Source organism: Notothenia rossii (assembly GCF_949606895.1).
Source record: "Notothenia rossii genome assembly, chromosome: 6".
NCBI lineage: Eukaryota > Metazoa > Chordata > Actinopteri > Perciformes > Nototheniidae > Notothenia > Notothenia rossii.
In genome coordinates, this window is record NC_136909.1 from 44,324,823 (window position 1) to 44,351,436 (window position 26,614).

General features: G+C 42.5%; 1 protein-coding gene across 1 annotated transcript in view; it reads right to left on the minus strand.

The window, feature by feature from the left end:
• abca2 (ATP-binding cassette, sub-family A (ABC1), member 2) overlaps positions 1 to 26,614 on the minus strand; it is a 422,430-nt gene that overhangs the window by 218,175 nt on the left and 177,641 nt on the right. The window contains 4 exon segments of the mRNA XM_079689553.1: positions 4,938 to 5,114; positions 10,055 to 10,159; positions 10,720 to 10,841; positions 11,027 to 11,190. Coding sequence (XP_079545679.1) covers positions 4,938 to 5,114; positions 10,055 to 10,159; positions 10,720 to 10,841; positions 11,027 to 11,190 — 568 coding nt within the window.

The following is a 26,614-nucleotide window of genomic DNA, read 5'->3' on the forward strand; positions in this document are numbered from 1 at the left end:
TGAAGGTTCTTACTGATGTCCGAGGGCAGTGTAACACATGTGACTCTGCCAGTTTCTCCACCCTATCTTTTACACTGCCATGCGATTCATGGTGAACATCAGCTCTTAATTAATTAATTAATTAAGTCATTCTAGGTATATCTTTTTTAGGCAATCAGTCTTCCAGATTAATTGCATTTAAAAACTGTTTTCCTCACTTAACCAGAGAAGTGCACAACCTGACAGTCCATTTCTTAGAGTTGCTGTCTTTTTCATGAGCATGTGATCTTATGTCGGGCAGAAGATTAAATGCCTTTCCTGTTTTTATGTAGGACTAGTTTGTTTTGAGAAATTACTCGATGATCTGAGGTCATGGGGAGTATTCTTTTGTATCGTAGGGTATGTCAAAAGGGAAAAGCAGAAGGAAAGCTGAAGCCTTATAGAGATAGGCTGGGCCCAACATTGGTCTAAATGTGTGTCTTAGTATTGCAGAGTTCACACACAAAGTGACATAAATAGTTTTTGTTGAGGCATTTAAGAAAGTTCAAACCCTACTTTTACTCCTCTACAATGCACTAAAATGGTCCAACATGTGTGGGGAAAGGACAGGAAATTATAATCCGACGAGCAGTTCATCTGAAGTATACTAAAGCTGTTTTTGTGACTGTACATTTTTGTTTAATTGCTGGATAACAATTCAATTACAGTATATAATTAATATAGCATGCTGTCTTAGGCCTACTGATGCAGTCCCAGCTCAAGACCGTGTCTCTGAAACATACAGGATGACAAATTCTTGTCCATATGTATTGCTCTTTGATATGTAATAAATTCGTCTACAGATTTCTTTTTGCAGATATGTGAAATGACTTAAATACGTTTTGGAGGCAGAGTGAAGGATTTAAATTGTCTTCATTTGAATAAGAGAACGCTTAGGGGATTATCATCTCTTCTTAAACTATTTAGACTCACTGAGTCTGCATCTGACTGTTAGCTATCTCGACCAGATAGGAATCTCTGCTGATTCAGAAACCTCAGTAAGTTCTATTTTGGTTTCTAGACCTCTCTGTTTCATTCATTCTACTTTGTACCGCAGCAGGTCTCCAAGGTGAACAGCCTCTGGCATGTTAGATCAAGGTATGTATAAATAAAATGTTATAGGGCTGCCACGCTGTTAAAAAGGATGCTTCTCGATGAATTGGGAAAATAAGTCAGTATTCCATACAGTAGTTATTCTGGCAAAAATTCTGTTTCGAAATCTCAGAACAGCTAAAATACCTGTTTTTCAGGCAGAAAATTTATTTTTTCAGAAATCTTAAAAACTGAAACATTTGCTTCTTCGGGTTCACTTTGAATAAACAACTGTACAAATACTAATTGCTTTACTAGGGGTAATTGTAGTAGGGTTATCTTAAAACCTCTGTGACAAGGGTTTAGTCTGACATTGGTCTGTAAAAGGTGCATTACAATAGGCCTGAAGGCTCAGTTGATTGTGTGAAGTGAGACAGTTTCAGCTGGTGCCCATCAGCTGCAGAGAGTTAACTGATTAAAGGGGCGTAGGCCCACAACTGTGACAACTCAGCAATCAGGACTAGTGTCCATTTTAGGTATCACTTTTCTGGAGCGTCAAACAAACGAAGGCTGACAAAGACAATAGAGTCCTGTTGGATTCATGAGGGAGGCAAAGAGGAGGTAAATCCTACTTTAAATGAGCTAAGTATCTCTGGTGTTTTCATCCACTCTTGCTAAAAACATGTGTAAATTCTCCTTTCCTGGTCATGTGTCTTCTCGCAATTATTACTGGCCCCGTGCATCTTGTAATAGTTGTAACCAGCCTGCTCTTGTCTATCCCAGATGCTCCACTGAGATCCAACATCTAGTTTCAGGGGGCCTGTGGAACTGCCAGTCAGCTGTTCTTAAGGCTGACTTCATCTCTGGCTACGCTTCCCTGCAGTCTCTGGATTTCCTTGCTCTCACTGAGACCTGGATTACTCCATCCAACACATCCACCCCAGCAGCTCTCTCCACAGCATATTCCTTCACCCACACACCCAGACCCTCTGGCAGAGGAGGTGGCACTGGTCTCCTGCTCTCTCCCAACTGGAGCTTTTCCCTCTTCAAGCTACCTAACTTCACTCCTTCCACCTTTGAATTCCATGCCGTCACAATAACCCATCCTATACAATTAAACATTTTTGTTCTCTACCGTCCACCAGGCGCCTTGGGGGACTTCTTGGAGGAATTAGATCATCTCCTCTCACACATCCCTGAAACTGGCCCTCCCGCTGTACTTCTCTGAGACTTCAACCTCCAGAGAGGGAAGATAGCTGAACTAACATGTCTTTTAACCGCCTCTGCTTTCTCACTGTCTCCATCCCCACCAACTCATAACGCTGGCAATGTCCTTGATCTCATATTCTCAAGGAACTGCACTACGTCTAACCTCTCTGTAAACCCGCATCACACATCTGATCACTTCTTCATTTCATTCTCTCTACCCCTTTCCAAACATAACAACCTAATCTCTTCTAACTCTGCTCCTGTCCGCCGCAACCTTCGTTCCCTCTCCCCCTCTACCTTTGCCTCATCGGTGCTCTCAGCCCTCCCTTCCTCTGACTCGTTCCAACTCCTGCCTCCAAACTCTGCTGCAGAAACTCTCCTCTCTACTCTCTCATCCTCTCTGGACTCTCTCTGTCCTCTCACATCTCGGCAGGCTCGTCAGTCCCCTCCGGTTCCCTGGCTAAATGACGCACTGCGTGCTAAAAGAACCATCCTTCGGGCAGCAGAGCGGAAATGGTGGAAATCCAAACACCATGACGACCTCCTAACCTATCAGGCTCTCCTCTCCTCTTTCTCTGCTTCCATCTCTCAGGCAAAAAGCACTTTCTTTCAAGATAAGATCCATTCTTCCTATTCCAATCCCCAAAAACTATTTTCCATCTTTTCCACCCTCCTGGAACCCCCCAAAGCCCCTTCCCCCTCCTCCCTGCTGGACCCCCCAAATGGATCTGTCCCTTCCTACATCCAGGACATGGTTAAACCATTCACCCCAGCACGTGCACTCCGCTCTGCATCAGCCAAACAGCTCGCTGCACCCGCACTGCGAGGGGGACCCAAGTTCCCATCAGCAAAAAACACGTGGGTTTCCTATCCTGGCTCCAAAATGGTGGAATGAGCTCCCCATTGAAATCAGAACAGCAGAAACCCTACACATCTTCCGGCGCAGACTGAAAACTCATCTCTTTTGACTCCACTTCGAGCGATATAATCAAGCAATAGCTCAAGACAGGCTGTGGTATATGCTCATTATATCACAGCAACCCCCTTAGCTGTGATATAATGAGCATATATCACGGCCTGAAGTGAGCTATTGCTTTTATAAAACGTTTACCAAGTGTGGCAATATGAAAGAAAAATACACACTCTAATTTAAATATTTTTTATTAGTAAATAATGATGTTCAAAATAAAATAGTCCCTCCGTTGCCTTCTGCACAAAACATACTGCAAGGTGGTTGCTATGCAACAACACTAACAGCGAGCGAACATATTAGACAGAGAGCGTTGATCCATTATTTGGCTGTTTATTTACATGAATGTGTATGTTGCTGTTTATTGTGCATCCCCTGAAAAACTGTCCAGCATCAGTAGCATGGCTTACGTGGTTACTTGTATAGGTTGAGGTTGTTCTAGGCTGTTGCTTTGGCGTGGCGAGAATATTGCTCCACTTTCTCCGGTCCCCGAGATTGGGCTTCCAGTAGCTCTGGAGAGAGCTTTCGCGGTACTTTTCAGGTAGACGAACTTTTCCAGTTCGTCTACCTGCTCTTCACGTAGCTCTGCATGTCGTAGTTTAGGTGCTTTTTTTTCTGGAAATAGGCATTGCTCAATCCACTCCTCCATACTATAGTAAGACCCCCCCGGAGGTCGAAGTTAAGATGAAATGTTTCCATTTTATGCTTTGTAAGTTTGTTTCGTAACGGAAGAAATTTAAATATATTTATAAAACTGACAAGTCAAATCAAGCAATCTGATTGGTCGATAGCGTTTTTGCGGACCTCTTTGATTACAGATTTGAAAACATCGTTGCTTGCTTTAAAAGTAGCACAATTCATTATGTTAAACCTTCAAAAGTATCTAGATATCCCTGCCCTAATGCCAAAGGAACTGCACACTGAATATGTTTTGCCGTTTGATGTCTATGTCTGGACCGCTGCGTCAAAAAGGAGGGCTTCTGCCCCGTTACTTCTCTGCTGCTTTCTTGTTCCAGTATGAAAAGCAAACTGCAGGCAGTTTGCTTTTCAGCCCAACGGTATACTGTTTTTCTCAGACGCGGAGGGATACTGACTTGTTGTGAAAAGTAACTTACAATTCTACCCGTGGTATACGCTCAGTATATCACGGCTAAGAACCAATCAGATTGCTTGATTTGACTTGTCCGTTTTATAATTACTAACAAAGCACTTATATACTAATAAAGGACTGGCTTATCTAAAGCCAGTTGAGTAGCACTTGAAATGTTTTAGCTCTATGAAACCTGATGTACTTATATGATTCTGTTTTCTTCAAGGTTGTATCTTCTTGGTCGAATGCACTTATTGTAAGTGGCTTTGGATAAAAGCGTCAGCTAAATGCAATGTAATGTAATATGGTTGAAAAAAATAAACCACTGCCATGATTATACATTTTAGATATGCTAACCAAAATTCATCATAACGGCACACCTTTTCTTCCGAATGGCACTTATATTAATTGTATCCTGCTATGAAAAGGAAGGGTAAGTATGATTTTATTAAAGTTATATCGCGCAGGGGATTTTCTCTCGGACTCTCCTGTTAGTATTGAAGACGGCACATAGTCCTGTGGGCTAGCAGAAGTCTTATCACAAGGAATCACTAAAAACCTCAAACCCTGAAGTGCAATGTAAGCAGTGGCTGGATTAGCTTGAGTCAGCAGACACACCTCCAGCTCCTCCAGGGCCTGTTGGTCAGTGCTCTGGTTTCCTTGGACCTCACTGAGGCCTAACGCCCGAGACATGAGCCGGAGCAGAGCCGGCCGCTGGCCTGCTTTGGTTGGGTCAAGTAAGGCTTTGTGTATCAGACCTCCATGCAGACTTTGCACATCTCCCAGCAGCTTTTCCTAGAGAAGGGGGAGAGGAGATGCAAGAGAGACACTTTTTAGGGGATGAGAAGTGTGTTCAATAAAAACAATTATAATAAAAAACCAAAATAATAGCTGACAAAATAATATATTCCATCACTGAGCTGTGAGTCTTTGGGCATTAAATAAGTGTCCAGAGTATCTTATCAGCAAAAGTGGAAGAAACATGCAACACATGCTTTACATTACAATTGTCACACTTTCAGGTTTGTAGCCTTTATTTATCCAGGTAAAAAACCCCATTGAGATCAACGATCTCTTTTACAAGGGAGACCTGCTGCACATTGGTTACACATGTAACAGAAAACAAAAAGGACACATACAACATAATGACAGGGATGCAATTTACAAACGTATTCACAAAGACAGGTACCAGGAGTATCAAAAATAATTTCATCCAGCTGTCCTTTAAAATGATGCAGGGGAACCAAAATGTTCTTTTTCTAAATGTTTTGCAGAGTGTTCCAAGCTAGAGAGGCTGCTCATATAAAAGTTTTAGTGCCTAAAACAGTCTTAGCACTTGGTACATGTAATAAAAACACATCCTGGGATCTTAGGCAATGGCTACTTGCGACTCTCTGTGATATCAGTGAGCAGGTGTAAGGTGTTAGTTTACCCAGCAAGGCTTTATAAATGAACATGTACCAGTGACTGAGCCTCCGAACAGTAAGTGATGGCAGACTTGTCCTGGCATACAGGGTACAGTGATGAGTAAGTGCTTTACAGTTAGTAACAAATCTCAGAGCACTGTGATAGGCGGCATCTAACTTGATCAGGTAATGGGCAGGTGCATTCATATATATCAGATCACCATAGTCCAGCACAGGTAAAAAGGTCACAGAGACTAGCCTTTTCCTGGCTTCAAGTGAGAAACAGGATTTGTTCCTAAAAAAGAAACCTAGCTTCACCCTCAGCTTTCTAAGCAAATTATTGACCTGAGGTTTAAAAGAGAGACAATCATCAAGCCAGATACCAAGGTATTTATAACCACTTCAAGTACTTTTCCTTGCGCAGTGACAATATCCAAAGTTGTCTCCGGTGTCTTTTTAGGTTTTTGAAAAGAGCATTACCTTGGTTTTATCCACATTTAAAAGAAGCTTTAGTTCAGCGAGCTGACTCTGAATAATTTTAAAAACAGCCTGTAATTTAACAACAGCCTCCTTAATGGAGGGACCTGCACAGTACATAACGGTATCATCAGCATAAAAATGTAAAGTTGCTTCATCCACATTTTGACCAAAATTGTTGATGTAGATCGAGAATAAAAGTGGACCTAAAACAGAACCTTGTGGTACACCATTAGTGATGTTTAAGCACTCAGAAGTGAGCCCATCAAAATGAACACATTGGGACCTTTCAGAGAGGTAGTTCACAAACCACCCCACTGCATGGCTGGATATACCAATACTGGCCAGCCTCTGCTTCAGAATATGATGGTCGACGGTATTGAAAGCTTTGGAAAGATCAATAAACAGAGCTGCACAACTCTGCTTATTGTCTAAGATATTAGCATGACCATTCACCACTTTCATTGTCGGAGTGATGGTGCTATGCTGCTTTCTGAAACCTGACTGATATTTACATAGTAGGTCATTGTTACTTAAAACACCTTTACCTGCTCACTCACTAGACTTTCAAGAACCTTGGCCAGAACTGACAATTTAGAGATTGGTCTATAATTGTTTAATAAAGTGGCCTCCCCACCTTTTAGTAGAGCAAGGACATAAGCTGACTTCCATATTTTTGGAATTGTGTTCGTGCTGAGGGAGAGGTTAAAAGGAGAAGTAAGAGGTGGTGCAATAAAATCTGCAGCTATCTTTAAAAAGAAAGGTTCTAAGTTGTCCAGACCAGCCGGTTTCTTAGTATCTAACTTGGTTAACGCTTCATGAACGGCTTCAATAGAAAAAGGAGAAAAACTGAAAGGGTTTTCCAAACCACGTTTTTCAGAGTCACAGACTGTGGTGTACACAGTAGCAGAGTTAGAAACATAATCAAACAGAGAGCCACAGGACACAAAATGCTTATTAAAACAATTGAACATAGTAGCCCTGTCCGATATAATGCTAGATGCTGTGGTAATGCACGGAGGTAGCTCATTACGGATTTCACTGGTGGATATCAATTTTATGGCTTTCCAAAATGTTCTAGGATTATTCAGGTTCTTTGTGGTAACTGACAAATAGTACTTCGATTTAGCACTTTTTACTTGTGATGTGAAGCTATTTCTTAGCTGCCTAAATCGTAGCCATTATACCTCTGAGCCTGATTTCCTAGCCTTGTTTCTCTCATGTAGGAGACTAGACAGTTCAGCAGAAAACTAAGGATTGTCTCGTCCCTTCACTCTAAATGTACGCAGGGGTGCATGTCTATCAATAATTTCCATAAAACCAAGATACAAATAAGACCATGCAGTTTCAACATCAGCACACAGATCGATTTTTCCCCAATCAAACCCAAACAGATCATGTACAAAACCCTGCTCCACAAAATGTTTTGTGTCTCTCTTGATGATAATGCAAGGTTGACCCTTTTGGACCTTAGTGTCCCTGATTGTGGCTACAGCACAGTGGTCACTCAAATCATTAGCAAATACTCCCACATATGAGTATTTATAGGGAACATTATTTAAGATGAGATCAATTAAGGAGGATTTATTTGGGGACTTAATATTTGGGCGAGTAGGACTGTCTATAATCTGAGTAACATTTAAAGAGATACAAAGGTTTTTAAAATCCTCTGACAATGTAGTTAACCAGTCCCAGTTAAAATATCCAAGTAGCACTATTTCTTTGTAGTCTAGTTGAGATAAACGTTTTGCCAATGAAGACAAGGAGTCCTTGACAGCTGAGGGGGGTCTGTAACAGCCCACGACCATGACCTGTTGACCCTTTGCCACTTCGATATTTAAGGTAAAAAATTGTAGTTCCTAACTAATTGATTTGGAAACCAATGTGGATACACTGAACTTATTATTCACATAAATGGCAACGCCACCACTTTTATTAGGTCGGTCGTTACGATATACATTATAACCATTTAAGGCAATGTCAGAGACCAAAATAGATTTATTTAGCCACGGTTATCAGTGTCAGTCGAGCTCGCCCAAATGTAGACAAAATCTAGTTTAGGTAAAAGACTGCGCACATTCAAGTGGATTAATCCCAACCTAGATTTAAAAACAGCAGGAGTAGCGATCTGACTAATACTACTGGGCGGACCAGGGTTAGGTTGTACATTTCCTGATAGCAATAATAACAAGAAAACCAGACATATGTTCCTCTTAATCGACACACATAAATTGTCATCTACTTTAAAATCACCAGCAAAGTCTGCGAAAGTTTGATTTGAGCTCAAGAAGCAGTCCTGAAGAACCATCATAGCAGTCCCTGGGGTAAAACCTCCTCAGCACCGCAGCACCCGACAGGTGGAAGCAGGCCTCCGCTACAGCAGAAATAGGACAGGTGGAAGGCAGGCCCAAGCCCGAACGTGGAGCCGCTTTGGTCTCTTCGCGAAGTTCCCGGGGGGAAATCTCCACAGCACAGCAGCACCCGACAGGTGGAAGCAGGCCTCCGCTACAGCAGAAACAGGACAGGTGTAAAGCAGGCCGCAGCCCGACAAAAACGTGTAGCCGCTCCGTCTCCGGGGCAAAATCCTCCTCTGGAGTCGGCCCCACAGCAGCACAGTACAGGTGGAGGCTGGCCTCCGCTACAGCAGTGCAAAACAGGCAGAAACAGGCCCCAGCCCGAGACGGGGAGAACGTTCAGGCCACTCCACAATGCCATCGGTGCAAATCCTCCTTTCCACACCAGCGGAAGAGAGGCAGCCCTGCCCCTCACTTTCAACGCTCCGTGAGGCGGATGAGTAAAAGCACTGCCAGGTGAGACGCTCTGCTCCCTTTTCTAAGATCCACCATTCTAATTACTTTAAAAAAGTTGTTTCATTGGCATTTGGAGTATGCTTAGGAATACATTTTATTTATAATCTCACTTAGAATAATACAATAATACAATCTCAGCTAAGAATATTATTATTATTTTCATGACCTCAATGAAGTCACCATGGCTGCTACAATTTGTCCCTAGTAGAATCACCACTGCCACACAGTGTGTGTGTGTGTGTGTGTGTGTGTGTGTGTGTGTGTGTGTGTGTGTGTGTGTGTGTGTGTGTGTGTGTGTGTGTGTGTGTGTGTGTGTGTGTGTGTGTGTGTGTGTGTGTGTGTGTGTGTGTGTGTGTGTGTGTGTGTGTGTGTGTGTGTGTGTGTGTGTGTGTGTGTGTGTGTGCGCTTTACAGAGTATACAGAAATCCTCACCCTCAGTCCTGAGACCCTCGCAATCATGGGCGCGGGAAGGGGGGTGCTGAGGGCGCTGCAGCACCCCTTAGCGGCAGGCAGGGGATGCGGAGCTCCCCTGTCTGAATTATTATTTGACGTTTATTGCTGCTCCCGCTGTGCATAATCTGTGTAATATGTAGCCAATAAATTCCACATTGTTGGTAAAATAATATTTTGGCCTGCCCCGAATGTTTTTTCTGTAGCCCCGGACAATTTTCCCTCAATATAATATACGACATTAACCGTGCTTTACGTCAACCTCATCATGATACTAGAGAGGACGGCAGGACTGTAATTTCCCTTGTTCAGTGAATGCAACAGAGGCAAGACACCAGACCAATCAGAGAGTTGCATGGAAATAAAAGTGTGCTTGTGTCATTCAAGCTCGGCTCTGTGTGTGTGTGTGTGTGTGTGTGTGTGTGTGTGTGTGTGTGTGTGTGTGTGTGTGTGTGTGTGTGTGTGTGTGTGTGTGTGTGTGTGTGTGTGTGTGTGTGTGTGTGTGTGTGTGTGTGTGTGTGTGTGTGTGTGTGTGTGTGTGTGTGTGTGTGTGTGTGTGTGTGTGTGTGTGTGTCTTGTTGTGTGAACCAACCTCAAGGTGATGAACTTTGTTTTCAGGTTTTTGTCTGGTGTCTTTTGCCCTGAGAATCCATTGTTGGGCCCCTCTGAGAGATGTACCAAAGATAAGACTGTGCACCTGCAGGACACACAAACACACACACACACACACACACACACACGCACACACACAGTGTGTATTGTTTATGCAGTTAGCTTAATGTTCAGTTGTATGTCACAATTGAAAGTTCATAAAGAAATTACCAATAGCGTTTATCACATGACATGGTTACGCTATGTTTGAGACAAGGATTTGACTGCATTCATCACAATAAATTATAACCTGTAATCCAAAAATCTTTATGAAAATAGTATGTTATATTGCAAGTCACTATTCTGATCAGCTTTACATGAGGACTGGCTGCAGACTACTGAGTGTGTGTGTGTGTGTGTGAGTATGTACAGTATGTGTTTATGTGAGACTGTGAGTATGTGCTTGTGTGTGTGTGAGTATAAATGTATGTGCGTGTGTGTGTGAGAGTGTGAGAGAGTTTGTATTTAAACACTCAACAATAAATCACAACACATATGTATATGATACTGTATTTCATATAAAAAAAACCTGGAAACAAGACCTAATGCCTTTGGCTATATATATATATATACAGTATATATACTAGGTAAAGTGACAGTGATCACCTCTGGGAGGCTGACTGGAGTGTTGAGCAGCAGGCTGGCTGTGGAGCTGGACAGGGAAAGGTTCCTGACCAGGAACTGCTGGAAACCTGACGGATTCACCAACACACTGGCCAGAGTGAAGCCTGCACCCCCACACAGAAAGAAAACACAAATTGCTGAAAAAATACTTCTTTGTTGATATTTTTCTGTTTTGTTTTCCAAGTGAAACATTTCTGCAGAGATTTCATGTTGGGGCCTATGAGGATCACATTGACAGGACACTGGAATAGGCATCACAGACTAGGTAGAGCATGGCTGTTTATCTAACCCTGGCTGCTGTTGAGGCTGCTGTCCGGAGGTAAAGGGCTGGAGCTGAGACTCTCCAGGTGCTGCTGCAGGCTCTCAAGCTCCTGACACAAACCAGGCCGGTCTGACATGAAGAGGTGGTTCTGCTCCAACACTTCACTGATCCGCTCCAGCAGCTGGGTCACACTAACAGAGGGAGATGTCAGAAGGAAGGAAAACAGAGAGATGCAGGATGAAATATAGACTGACAGGAGAAGAAATACTGCCGTATTTATCAAGCTTCTCAGAATTCATTTTGGAACTACACTGAAATGAAACTAGAAATAACACCAAGAAGCATATAGAAAAATATAATAGAATCCAAAGACTAGAACCTCCAAATCTCACACAGACAACACAGATGACAGAGAGACAACTGAAATGAAATGCAGAATACTCTTGCATTCCTGAATCCACCGTGTGGAGACATTTTCCCTTCCCTCTGAGTCAATACGACTTATTTGCATTGTGTGTGTGTGTGTGTGTGTGTGTGTGTGTGTGTGTGTGTGTGTGTGTGTGTGTGTGTGTGTGTGTGTGTGTGTGTGTGTGTGTGTGTGTGTGTGTGTGTGTGTATATCTATCAATCAGTCAAGAGAATCACCAAAGGTATTATAATTCATCCTGAAGAGAAAACTATGAGGGGCCGTGTAGGCCAAAATTCTAACTTACCTCACACACAGACTACTGAAAACATCTGGCCTTGCACACATACTACTAAAATACTCTCACATTCACGACTGAACACCTCACACACACAACTGAAAATTAACCTCACCCACGCACTATTCTCTCACATTCACTAGTGAACACCTCACACACACACACAACTGAAAATTAACCTCACACACACACAACTGAAATACTCGCATTCAGGACTGAACACCTCGCATACACAACTGAAAATTAAACCTCACACACGCAACTGAAAATTAACCTAACACACATAGTACTGAAATACTCTCACATTCACTACTGAACACTTTACACACACGCGACTGAAAACATTTTACTGAAAGGTTCTCAGTAAGGAATGTGCATGTGTTTCAACTATGTGTGTGAGGGGGATTCTTGCTGTAACAGAAGTCATTGTAATGAAACGGAAGTCATTGTAATGAAATGGAAGTAACAAAGAACAATGCTGCAGTGATACAGTAGGTGGCGATAATTCTCCTCTACTCTGTTTGGAAGTCACCATTAAAGAAGAATGAAACAGAAGGTCCAATTCAGCATGAATTTATAGAGAAACAGCACTGCAGCCGTAGCCTGGACCCTGGACCGAGCGGTCTACAAACTGAGACGGTCTGGTCTATGGAGGTGTTCTTGTTTACATCACCTGGCAAAGCTCGTGAGGTAGCCTAGCAACCCGCTAGCAACATGCACAGCTGCAATAAGCTAACAAGCTAACTAAAATGAGATTGAGCCAGAACCTTTCCTTTTTTCTTTTTCCATGTTTTGAAGTGATTGATATTTCAGGCTTAGAGGACAATGGCCAGTTAAATATGATTGATTAAGTAAATATAGGAGTAACAGATGTACTCCAGCCTGATCCAAACAGGCAAGGCAGGCAAGTGCTTGGACCCGAAGGGATCAGAGCCCTAGAGAGATAAGAGTTACGACACTCCCATAGACCTCCGTTGTAAAAAATGGCGGCGCCTACGTCCGGGGTATGGACATCGAAATAGTTCCAAATATTGTCATTTGGGCGTTGGACCTCATTCACTTACATTACGGTGCGTCGATCAGTTCCAGAGGTAAGTGGCTGAAATATCGAACTCCTTTGAATTGTCAACTGTCTATATTGTATCAGAGGCCCTTTATGATGCTTATACTGGTCTTCATTTGTGCACAGCGTAATTATCTATATTTGATCTTGGTTGTTACAACCAATTTTGCTAGCATTGCCTGCTAGTTAGCTAGTGCGACTTCGTCAGCTTTGAAGGTAAGATTCCAGTAATTAATCACTAGCAGCTTATATATCAATGATGCTGGGTAACTAACAAGCAGGATTTAGATTGATTATGATTTTTTTGGTGTTATTTTGGTTTTTATCTGCTGAACCTGACCGTGTCAGCCATCCTTAGTCGGCTTTTTCTGTATGATATGACTTAACTGCTAGCACTAGTAGAAATGAGGTGGCGTTTGTGATAAATATTTCAGTTAATATTTAATTGAATTTTGGGATATACTAACATTTCATTATGTGACATGTTGATTGTACTTAGTTTTTTTTTTGTACTGTTCCGTGTTAACTCATCTGTACTGTACAACTAGCCTAGCGCTGCTTTTTAATGCTTGATGGCATGCTAGGATAGATTCTTTTGTATTGTAATATACACACTAGTTTAATGATTGTTCTTCAAAGGTATTATTCAGTCTTAAAAAAATAATAGCCTACTGAACAGGCTACTCTACCGCAGTGAATGAAGGATGAGCCTAAAACATGGTCATGCATCCAAAATGTTTATTTTTAACAAAAGAAACACTTAAAAAAAAATAATAAGCACTTTTTTTTATTCAGCCTCATATGTCAGCCATGGCTGTTGCTGCTGCTGCTGGCGGAGGCTGCTGCTGCTGAAGGAGGGTGCTGCTGCTGGAGGAGGGTGCTGCTGCTGGAGGAGGGTGCTGCTGCTGGAGGAGGCTGGTGCTGGCAACGGCTGCAGGTGATGACTGCTGAAAGAACAGGAGGCTGGAGGCTGCTGTCGGTGGACCGGGAATGGAGATGCCAAGTACATCGATGGCAACGAGTAAGGTGTTTGGCAGTGGCCTAGATGTTATGACCTTCGGTGCAGAGGTCTGTTGGGTCTTCTTTGCCTTCTTACTCTGACTCTTGCTGCCAAGATACCCTTTATGTTTATCCTTCTTCTAAGCCCTGATGCACTCCTTAACCTCAGCCTGATGTATGTTCAGAGGATTTTTTTCTTCAGGTCATGGCATGAGGGAAGGTTGCTGTCCAGCAACATGGCTTCTTGTTCCAGCTGTGACACTGCATTTGAGGACCATGAGGGAATCGCTCTTCCTCACACAGAACAGCTGCTCCACGTTCTGAACAAGGGTGAAAACCTCATCAGATGGACGGTAAAGTGCACCCCTTTTAAATTATTTTAATACCAGAAGACCAGATCTCTCATTTTCTCCATCACTGACATTTTTCACTAGGGCACACTGGCATTTGTCACAAAGTCAGAAGCTGATGACCCTTTTCACAATGTATCCTGCAGGGTGGTATAGCACACAGGACTCGGTTTTAGTGATGTCAGGTGGTGTTGTCAGGTCTACCAGCTGCTCGACTCTCAGAACGTCAGGAGGACTGCAGCTGCTGTTCTGCGTGTCCAGGAAGTCTGCCAAGTGGTCTGATCCATCCTCCATGTAACTGCCAGTATGCACTGGCGATAGGAACTGGCCCACTGTGACAGCGCGCAGTGCATATTGGAACTCTACAGGTGTTGGGACAGAGTTCCTCAAACGAATGGACAAAAATGTGTTTTCCAGGCAGTCTTGAGTGAAGCGGCTTGTGAGAACAAATTTGTACCCTTGTCTCAACAAGTCATGCTGGACCTCTAGGATTGTTGTTGTGGCCATCACCAGTCCTGTCTGGACTGGTTTCCAGCTGCCCTTGGGACCTTGAGGCCCCGAAACAGATGGATGGAGTCCCGGAGGAAGCTGATGGCCTTATCATACTCCTCCATCTTGAAATGACTAAGGGCAGTAGCAGTGTTGCTTGATGACATGAGGTCAAACCAGTGGTCCACCGTCTCCAAAAACCACGCAGTGGTAAGGTAGGACTCTGGTCTGTGCTCCTCCGCCACCATGTACCTCAGGGCAGCACTCGATGACTTGGAGAAGACGTGCATTGCTGAACTGACCTTCATTTTCTCAAAATGACTAGGCTCCAGGACGCCTCTAGACAGCTTGGATGCCAGTTTTAGGGCCATTCCCTCTTGGTATGACACCAGATCCTTCAGGGGGCCAACAGACACCACACTGGACGGCAGCTCCTCTTTGTCCACCACATCCTGTGGTATGGTGATGACGTGACCATTCACCAAGGCACTCTTTAAATTCTTCACCACGTGTGGAACGTCAGGCAAGAAGTACAGGTGCTGGTGTGGCGTCACAGGATGTGCTGTCCACGGCTTGGCATAGGTCACCCCAAAGGACTTCCACATAGCCCTATTGGGGCTCCCCATATCAGTGGTGATGTTAACCACATGAAGCCCTATAGATGCCGCTGCTTCAACGATGGTGAGTATTATGGGCCGCGTAGTAGCACCAGCCAGCATGAACACTAAGGCATGAGTGGCCTGGCCTTTGTGGCCAGGTAGTGTTGTGTTCCCAAACAGCCTCCCTGTTCCCAGATGCAGCTCCGCGCTAGGGGTGATGGACATCTCATCCAAGGTGAGCACACATTTCTTCTCCATCTCACTCATGCCATCTGCCTTCAGCCTCAGCATATCAAACACCTCCCCCAACACTCCTGGCTCCAATTTGACGTGCTGAATCCTCCTCTGAATGGTCCTGATGTCAGGCAGAGGCATATTCATGGCTTGGAGGGTTTTATATCCTGTTGTGCCACAACATAACCTTAGTTGTATTGCTCTTTTCACAGTTTCTTTCCCCCACCGTATCCCACCTTTTTTTGACTGCCCAAGTGTTCTAATTTGGTCTGTGTTGAAGATTTTTTTAAACTTTAGATTAATCAAATTGTATTTTTCTTTTAATGCCGAATTAATCCTTTTCTGGTTTACCAGAGCCCTCTCTGCTCTCTTTCTTAGTAATCTCTCCCTTCTCAGTTGCCTCATTAGATCATCCACGTGAGCCCGGTCACAACTGGCCCTTGGCAGTCTGGTCCCTGGAGCACCTGACCCTGGCAAACTGGCCTCTTCATATTTGACCCCTGACTGACTGGCTCCTGGCACACTGATCTCTGGTATGGTGGCCTCTTGATTGTCGGCCCCTGACATACTGGCCCCTGGCAGTCTGCTGACATCTGTCTCACTCTCTCTGTCTGTTATGTCCCTTTCATTCCCTTGGAACTCCACCTCAATATCTCCCTGAATCTCTGTAACAATAACAAGGCAATGTGTATGCTGCCTTTACATGTGCACCTATTGTCATTTAAGGGTACACTACACTCCTATAGTGACATTCATCTAAGTTTGTCTATTGGCAATGTTAAAGTATGAAGAAATCTGTAGATTATCTACATGTGGTATGAATCTTCAGAGAATCCCTGAACCCTGGTAGCTTTGAAGCTGTATAATCTGAAGGTTGCATTAGGAGTGTAGTCTATCCTTGAATTATATAACATGGGAAACATTGTTAGCTTCATACATCATTACGGTATATATCTTGATCCTCTTCTTGCTCTGTGTCTTACTGGTTTCCTTAATCATGGTGTCTTACCAGATTCCATGTTATCTGTGCTACTTGTGTCAGTCATCAAGGATAAAGCTGGGAAGATTAATGGCATTGATAATTACAGACCCATTGCTTTAGCTAGCATTCTCTCCGAAGTGTTGGAGAAAATTCTGTTGGATAGGCTGGAAAGGTATATTACTACAGCTGACAACCAGTTTAGTTTTAAAAGAAAACATGGCACAGATATGTGTATTTTTGCTTTGAAAGACATTATAGCAAAATATAGAAGCCATAATTCCACCATGTTTCCGTGTTTTATTGATGCTTCCAAGGCATTTGACAGACTGAATCATTTAAAATTATTTGACAAAATGTGCCAGAGAGGGGTACCCAAGTACATAATAAGGATCTTAGCCTTTTGGTATGCACATCAGACTATGCAGGTGAATTGGGGCAATACTGTGTATGAACATTTTTATGTTGGTAATGGGGTCAAGCAAGGTGGGATTTTATCTCCTTTGTTGTTTAATCTGTACATGGATGATCTGTCTAGGGAACTGAACTTGTGTAAAACTGGATGTGTCATCGGTGCTACTGTTGTCAACCACCTTATGTATGCTGATGATTTAATCATCTTCTCCCCATGCAGTGCTGGCTTACAACAGCTTCTGAGGACTTGTTCCCAGTATGGCATTGATTTTAATATTAAGTATAACGCCAAGAAGAGTAGCATCATGATTGTGCGAAGTAAAGAGGATAAAAAGGCTGTATTTCCTAATTTCATTCTCAGTAGCAACATTCTACTTGTGTGCAGTGAGATGAAGTACCTTGGTCATTATATTTCTGATGATCTCACAGATGACAAAGACATCCATAGACAACGCTGCAAACTGTATGCCCAGGCAAACATATTAATGCGGAAATTTCACAAGTGCTCTGTAGATGTCAAGGTATCACTTTTTAAAGCTTTCTGTACACCATTGTACATGGCTAACCTGTGGAGTAACTACAAGGCTAGAAGCATACACAAAGTAAAAGTTGCATACAATGATGCTTTACGGTTGCTGCTGAGGGTACCAAGATGGCACAGTGCCAGCCAGCTGTTTGTTAACTTGGGGGTACCTACTTGTAAAGCCCTCTTAAGAAAGTTAATGTACAAATTCATGTGTCGCCTAGAACAGTGGTTCCCAACCTTTTTTGAGTACTGTACCCCCAAAGCATTTCAAGCCAACCTAAAGTACCCCCTACTACGCAATCAATCGTGGTGATCCCCAGGATATATTAATAGTCTGTGTGTGTGTGTGTGTGTGTGTGTGTGTGTGTGTGTGTGTGTGTGTGTGTGTGTGTGTGTGTGTGTGTGTGTGTGTGTGTGTGTGTGTGTGTGTGTGTGTGTGTGTGTGTGTGTGTGTGTGTGTGTGTGTGTGTGTGTGTGTGTGTGTGTGTGTGTGTGTGTGTGTGTGTGTGTGTGTGTGTGTGTGTGTGTGTGTGTGTGTGTGTGCGCAGTGGCAGCACATATCGGACCCGGGCCGGGGGGCGGGGCCACATGACCGGGCCCTTTAAACCCAATAAAGCTTGACATAATATCGGGAGTCCGGGGTGGTAATCTGACGCTCGTGCGTAAAAAGTCGCTCAGTCTTAGATTAAAATTTAAAACAACGTTTGAAAGAAAATTAACCAAAGAAAAGGTGTAATATTTAAGATTTCGTTTCTACAAAGGGTATAGAAACGAAATATATATCAGATAATAATATAATATGACATAAAGTCCAACAAACCACAAGGACAACGAAAACATAGCCTAATAATATGACTACATTTCTGACACACCATTCACCATGGATAGCCACCAGCCACCATGAGATGACAGAGCAGTGTATAGTCAAATTGGCACGGCGGCCCACATTAAAATTAGCACGGCGGCGTGTGTGTGTGTGTGTGTGTGTGTGTGTGTGTGTGTGTGTGTGTGTGTGTGTGTAGCTAAGGTGAAACCTGGGAGTGGAAGAAGGAGAGAAGTGACGAGGAGAGATATAGAAGAGGGGGATATTTTTGTCTGTGTGACCCAATGCGACAATTAATGTGACACTTAAATCATAACTAATCATATACATTATAATAGCCATTGTTTAAAGACTTAAAAGTAAGGTAACTCACCAATGAATGTGACACTTGAGCCTGTTTCTCCCTCATCAGTTTTGTGAGTCTGGGGGAGATTGTTGCAACAGCTGTGACCAGGTTATTCTCCAAGTTGAGTCTGTTCCTGTGTTTAGTCTTGATGTGGGTCATGGCGGAGAATGTCACCTCACACAGGTATGTGGACCCAAAAGGCAACAGTTCATTCATTGCATGTTTCCCCAATTCGGGATACTCCTTCTCCACACCACACCAGAACTGTGTCAGTGGTGTGCTTGAGTACCTCATCTTCAGGCTCCTATCTGAGGACACATCTGTGAGGTCTTCTTGCAGTCTGGCGGGAATGCTGCTTCTAATGCACGTCACAAATGGATTACGCACCCAGGCCAGTGTGGATGACTTGTTGTTAATATCGGGGAAGTAGGAGTTGAACTCATTCTTGAGCTTGGACAAATGTGTGTGTACTATTTTCACAATTGGAGCTCTGTCACATTCACCAGTAGCAATGTATGCGTTCAGCTGCAGGAAACAACTTGTATCCCCTTTTTCACATTTGCTCTGCCAGAGCTTGATCTTCTCCATGAATCCACACACTTTGTCATACAAGCTAAGAACATTGTGTCTGTGAGAATTATAGCAGCAGGCAAGATTAGCTCTTTGGCTATGGTAAATGGCTTTTTCGATTTAGCAACGAGTAGCGACACGGCATAAGATGCCTCCAAGGCCTTGGTTGAGACCGATGTCGCTTTCTTTGGTTTTTCTTGGCTTCCCTTAAATTCAGCCAGCTTTTGGTGGAAAAACTCTGCAGGCTTACACAGGCGGGATGTCTAGTACTAAGGTGCCGATGTAAATGGGATGGTTTCATGCTATTATTAGAAAGCACGTCGCCACAGATGAATCACATTGGCTGCGGTGGCTCTGTAGTTGTGACCGTAAACCCGGAGAGCACATAATGTTCACCAAACTGACGATTCTTCACCTTTTTTTTTCATTTTCTTGAGAACGGGTTCTCCTGATTCGGCAGTATCACCTGTGCTGTTGTTTCTGGATGAACCAGCTCGACTCAGCCGATGATCCATAATGAGTATGTTAACAGAAATTTTGATCTCAATAAACACCAGCGCATTCACTGGATAGGATGTTGATATTTTGCTAGCTAGCAAGAAAACCAGCGCGCCACTACAATGATGATGATGATGATGTAACACCTGACAGTCCGGCGGGAAACTGAACGCCGCGCCAATAATAATATATAGCCAGCAAATTATTACTTAATTAGAATGCCCCCAATTGTGGTTACATTATTACAGAATATGCATTATTCCTTATTTGGGTACAGTTTTCCTGTAAAAAAATTTATTAAAAAAAATCTAAAATCTAATTCTTTTTTTTTTTTTTTTACTTTTCAAAATCTTTTCACGTACCCCCTGGGGACCACCCACGTACCACTAGGGGTACGCGTACCCCCGGTTGGGAAACACTGGATCAGAGCATCCAAATGCTGCACATCCAACCATGGTATGACAACTGATCTATTAAAATGCAATATAAACTAAAGTGCCATAATATTTGTTGTGCAAACATTTTAACATGAATATTGCTATGTCCTCTTTTCAGTCTGCTCCCAACTGTATTCTCTCCCCTTATTCACCACTGTTCCTATTCTTGCTCTGCTTTTTAGGGCCAAGGAAACAGATAAAGAGGATGTCCCTTTCACAAAGGAACCTTTTTGTTTTTTTCAAAAATGGTTAGGCCCCTGGATGCCCTAGAGTTCTGTATTGCTTTTTTGTAAATAGTATTGCTTTTTTGTAAATAGTTGCTTACCCTAACTAGGGCTGCAACAACTAATCGACTTAATCGATTAAAATCGACGATTCGTTGGTGACGTCATCACGTGTGTTTTACGCGCTGACGTCATCACGTGTTTTTACGCGCTAACGTCATAACCGGTGTTTTACGCGCTTACATGTAGATATTAATATACTGGAGTTTGATAAGCGGAATGGCCCGCTAAAAAACCGAGAGAGAACACCTAAAACGAAAACCTCAAAAGTGTGGTATCATTTCATACTTGACAATATGAAAAAGGTTGTTAAGTGCAACATTTGCAAAGGCGATCTAGCCTGGCATGGGAGCACTTAATCAATTATGGAACATCTCAAAAGAAAGCATGTCGGAGTTCTGGAAGATGAATCCACTCGGTAAGTCAACTAACCTAGCTAGCTAGCAGTAGCTAGCCAATGTTTAAATTGCATGTCCTTGAACACAACTTTAGTTTTGATCACAAAACAGAAGGTAAGACATATTTATATATCTATATATGGCTCTGTAAACGGAAGTTGTTTTCTTGCTCTTTCCTGGCTGCTAGTTCAGTGAGTTTGAAATAGAAAAGATCGCTTTTGCCAGTTATGTGCTGAATTAGCACCGAGCTAACGCTACATTAGCAGTTAGCACGTCTTACAATAGCTGAGTTTCTTCCTGTTAAGTGGGTAACTATGTATCATTAATAGGTTGTTAAATATTTAGAAGCCCTGAGATGCTGTTTCTTGCAAGATGTTGCGTCTGCCCCGCCCCCGGCAGTCTCACAATAATAAGAGCGCTCTAAGGAGAGATGACAGGCAGGAGGCAGCGGGGGCTAAATATGTGTACACGTTGTATGGTTGCAATCAGTATCGAGCTGGAGATGTAATTGATCGAGTGCACAAGAGAACACCGGATAATTGGGAAAACATTTAATGTGTTTGTGTCCAAATGGGATGTGTAGAAGTTGTTGTTTCTTGTTACGTCACCGGGTGGCGCTGGGGCACTAGCTACAGTGGCCTGCAAAGGACACACTTCAATCATATGGGAATGATCTACAGGATGCTTTTGATGTAACTTACTCGAACGATCTCCGGATTTGTTTTATCTCGTGATTTGACTTTTGCTAATTAAAGTGATAGGCATAACAAAGCTCAACTTAATTGCATGTGAAATCAAATGTAATTGATTGTATATGTATGTTTTTAGAAACTAATGTTACTCTTTTGCCTGACAATAAAATATGTATTTTTATATCAAATGCAGGCCAAAGAGGAGCTGTGCCAGTCCCACTGCCATGGATCAGTATCTTCAAAGGAAAAGGCCTGTATCTCTCCAACAAGCCACTGCGCTAACAAACTCAATCCTGACCAAGGATATGAGACCAATGTCGATGGTTGATGGTGAAGGGTTTCGTGAAATGATCAGGCAGTTTAACCCTGAATACATCCTTCCATCCAGAACCCACTTTACTCACCTGATGGAAAATAAATATGAAGCAACCTTACTGAAGGTAGGTAAAAGTGTTTAACTCACACAGAAATATTAAACAACCTTTCTGAAGGTACAACAATTGTTTATCATTCACTCACATTCACTCACTTTCTCACTCCCACAGGCACGCATAGACCCATAGAATATAATTTGCATTTGTATTTATTAATTGAAAAGTAGACTTCGTGAATAAGAAATAAAATCACTGATACATAATTGTATTTAAATTAAAGTATAAAGTGTCCCAAACATCTTAAACTGATTATATTAGATGTTTACTGTATACACTGTATGCACTTAAATTTTTTAACTAAAATCACATCTGATGTCTTTTAAGGTAAAGGAGACCATTAAGGAAGTCAAAAGCGCCCTCACACTGACAGCTGATGTCTGGACTAGTCCTGCAACAGAGGCATACCTTGGCGTGTCCTGCCATTTCATCAGTGAAGATTGGGAAATGAAGACGTTGAATCTTGCCACCATGCCTCTTGAGGAGAGGCATTCTGGTGTGAACATCATGACATGGCTGGAGGAGGCGATAGCTAAATATGACATCTTGCCTACCAAAATAAAAGCAGTAGTTCACGACAATGGGTCCAATATTGTGGCAGCAATGCGAATGCTGGAGGAAAAACACGGCTGGGCCTCTGTGCGCTGCAGTGGGCACACACTCCAGCTCATAGTTAACAATGCCCTCAAACAGCCCAGCATCAGCAGAGTTGTATAAACAATTACCAGCATTTCACAACATTTAACAGTATTATTTTACAGTGACATATTGTAATCAAGACCCCCCGTAGTATCCCAACAAAGACATCTAAAAATGACTGTATCCTTGGATTTCACAGCATTTAACTATTATTTCACATTAAAATACTGAAATCAAAATCCTCTGTAATATCACATCAAATGTCGTAATATCACAACAACATTGTAAAAATTGCAAGGATTTCACAGCATTTAAGAGTATCATATTACAGAGAAATATTGTAAACAAAAGCCCCTGTAATATCACAACAAAATATCTATAAAACAGTAGAATTGGATTTCACATTATTTAACCATTATTTCACAATAAAGCACTGTACTCAAAATCATCTTAGCACAACCATGATAGACTGTATATATAAAGAGCACAACTCATTACTGTAAAATTTGAATTGTGCACCATTGCACATGTGCAGAATAGACTATTCTAACCGACGTGTGTCCTGGCAACCCTGTCTCCTAAAAATTACGTTCCCACAGAACTAAACTGCATTCTCAATTACGTTTAGCTAGAAATGTATTTTTGCAACGATTCCAGGGATGCCTGACGTGAGTTTCTAGCACCAGGGAAAGTGGAAAAAGTGCCCCAAATCCGCGTCTTAATTTACCCAGGGCCAAGTGCTTGGCTTTCGGCATAAAAATTCAGGAAACTCCCCTGAGCATTTTAGTAAATATCTCAACTTTGGAGAGAACATCCGAGAGGAGTTGGGGGACAAACGACACATCAAATCACATCTCCACATCAAGCCGAAGCTAACTAGTATACTCGTGACTGCCTAGCATGCGGGGAAATTGGCGTGCTCTGTCACCACAAGAGTGAGAGTGAAAGCGGCTTAACGGAAGGCTTTGTCCCGTTTTAAGCCGTAACGTTTGACATTCGGAGGAGCAGAGGGTTGAATCTGCATGTACTCTTCGAGACGATTCCAACGACACCAAGCTCAAAGCGGTCGGACCTTCCTTTGTGCCGTCTAGAGTACTGAGAGCCATGAAAACATGACCTTTAACCTTAGTTTGCGACCTGGTTGAAGGTCACAGCGGCCCAAAATTTGTGTTGAGAAAGTTGAAGATCACGTGACATACACGCCAGAAAAAACGTTGTTTCCGGGTATTTTTCAACCGTAGGTGTCACATTTGAAGGGACGAAACGGAACTACATCGCTCGAACGGCCAATCATATCGCGCTTTGAGGAACCCAAAGCCTCCTAACAGAGATGCCTCGATCCTTTCAAAAATTCGCACGGAGGCAACAGTCAAGGTGAACATCTGTGAGTTTCTCCAAGGCGGTTACCATCGGTAAACAGCAAGTAAGTACTGCCCATAATGTGGAGTAGTGGTGGATATTATGTGCTTTCGATTGCGAACGCCAGTGGAGTAGTGTCGTTTTGGTTTGTACATGGTAGCGAATAGATAGCTAGCGTTAGCTAGTAACATTAGCCTGATAGCAGCCATGTCCACCTTCAAGCAGGTGGCCTTAACGTTAGCCAAGCTAGTGCTACCCAGCGCCGTATATGGCTAGGGTAGATGGCTCTTGTGCTAGCCAGCCAACTGTTGCTGACTGTTCCATTTGTTGGCAGAAGGCTTATGCTGTATTCGAATGAAAGAGCGAACAATGAATACTTTAACAGGTAAGACTGGCATAATTGCCATTGGTATAAGCTAGTTAGCTTAGCATTGCTGCTAAGTTTGTATTCTGACGCCATGGTCTAACTAACTTACTAGTAATTGAATTGGGAAGATCGAAAATACATTATAGACGCATTTTGTAGTCATATTGCATATTAGAAACGGAGTTGGCGACACTAAGACTGCGATATAATTTTTATGTAGCAATAATACATATGACATATGTTTTTAAATGTCTCCTGTACCGATAAAAAAGAGCGATAACGTTGGAGCTTAACGGGGTGTAGAACACATGTGATGACGTCACCAACGAATCGACGACTGAATTAGTTGCCAACTAATTTGGTAATCGATTTTAATCGATTAAGTCGATTAGTTGTTGCACCCCTATTGGCTTTCAGAATATTAAACTTGTGCTCTCTCCTGACAGACTGAGCGGCTGATAACCTCAGCTCAGTGAAGTAAAGACACACCTTTTATATCATCATTATAGTTTAAAAAAAATAAGAGACTAAATGAAAAACAGGTATAAAATACTATATGACAGTAACACAACAGTTGTTAAAAATAACAAGAATACAGTTTAAAAGGGGAGTGATTTGTAAGATATCCATAAAGAAATAAAATCTGTTTACAGTTCTGTTTCATATGGGTGTTGAGAGATGTATCCATAGATCTCTTAATGTTGCTCTGAGACACAGAGTTCAATATTTTATGACTGAGCATGCTGCTCTCAAAACATGCTCAGACATAAAAAGTTGAACTCTTTTTTAGCCTCATTGTAGCCTGTGGCTTACTTAGAGTTTAAGCCTCGCCTAGCAAGCAAAGTTTCAATCACTCAATACTTTCATCAACACTACTCTGGATGATAAAGGATTACCAAACTCTCTCTCCCTTTCCTCTTCACAATGTTTACAGGTTCGCAATGTTTATAGGTTATTGCAATGCGTAATGTTATTTCTCTGAAAACACAAAATGTTTTTATCTTATTTTATTTCTATACTATTCTAGCCTAAATTAGCTTCTACTTTTACCTGCATTTTGTACACTGTCCTGTTTTGCACTTGTCCTGTCTTGTCCCTGCACCCTGTCCAATGTTGTCTTTATGTCAGTACCTACCAGCAACACATTTCTAGTATGCTGTAAAACTACATAGCGAATAAACAGATATTGTTTCTTGTGTCTTCCTCTAGGCCTACTGATTGCCTGCCTGGTGTTGACCGACGCGACGAGGTGTATTGCCTAAATCCTAAATCCAATCCACGGATTGCTTCCTAGTTGGAGGTAGGCCTAGTATGCAACACAGACCGTAGTTTATAGACTGTGCATAACTGCAGTCCCCAGCTTCAGTGCTTCCCTCCATGAAGTACTGAAGCTCAGACATTTGTTACCTGTGCAGCACACCTGAGATTAATCACTTCATTCAATACTGTTTGACAGTACATTTATGTGAGCTTACCTCTCTTGCTTCCCTGTGGTGGTTTTTTTACTGCCTCTATTCCAGATTTGACATCCTTGTGATCCTGGTGTGCGTGCGCCATCCTCGAGGAAATTGCTAGTGACTGTTCGAGTGTTGTTGCAGCTAAGGTAGTTAACATTTCGATATGATTGTGTGACTGCGGTCTCCTCTAAATGGGATGCTCAACTACCTTACTGAATGGCTACACCTTTACAACATGCTCATGTTCATAATCTGCATGCAAACTGAAAAATTCCTTTTGTTGGTTGCCTTTGTAATTTCTCCTTTCTCTGGTCTCCTTTTTTCTAGGTCATCAGAGAGGCCAACTATCCTCTTCAGTGTCAGGCAGCCAGGCTAACCATCCTCTTCAGTGTCAGGCAGCCAGGCTAACCGTCCTGTTCAGTGTCAGGCAGATTGAATTATTTTTGGGTAGGTAACTAGTTACCACGCACAACAATGTTCCACTGTAAATATATTGGATGTCAGCATGTGTCTGAGAAGGTGCATAACTTTGTTCAGCACACAAAGCTGCACAGTAATGCCCCCAATTTTCGCTATCAGTGTGGGGTGTCTGACTGCTCACGGAGGTACAGAAAACACACAGCACTGAAATCACATATATATAGGCTATATATAGTACTACCTGCAAGCTGCTCGGCCTATACCGCCTGACATATCAGCTCTACCACCTGACACATCCTTGAAATGTGTACTTGAGGCTTGTGCATTTAAGTGTGACACTTTAGCCTCTCTTATTAAGCATTTGAAGACACACGTAAGGGGAGGAATGGAAACTAGATGCCCATTTAGAGGTTGTGATTGCAGGTTCACAAACGTGATTACTTTTGCTTCAGATATTAACAGGAAACATAGGCGTGCAGAGGATTCAGTTTTAGATGACTTGGTACTAGACAAGTCTATTACTACAGAGTTATTGCCA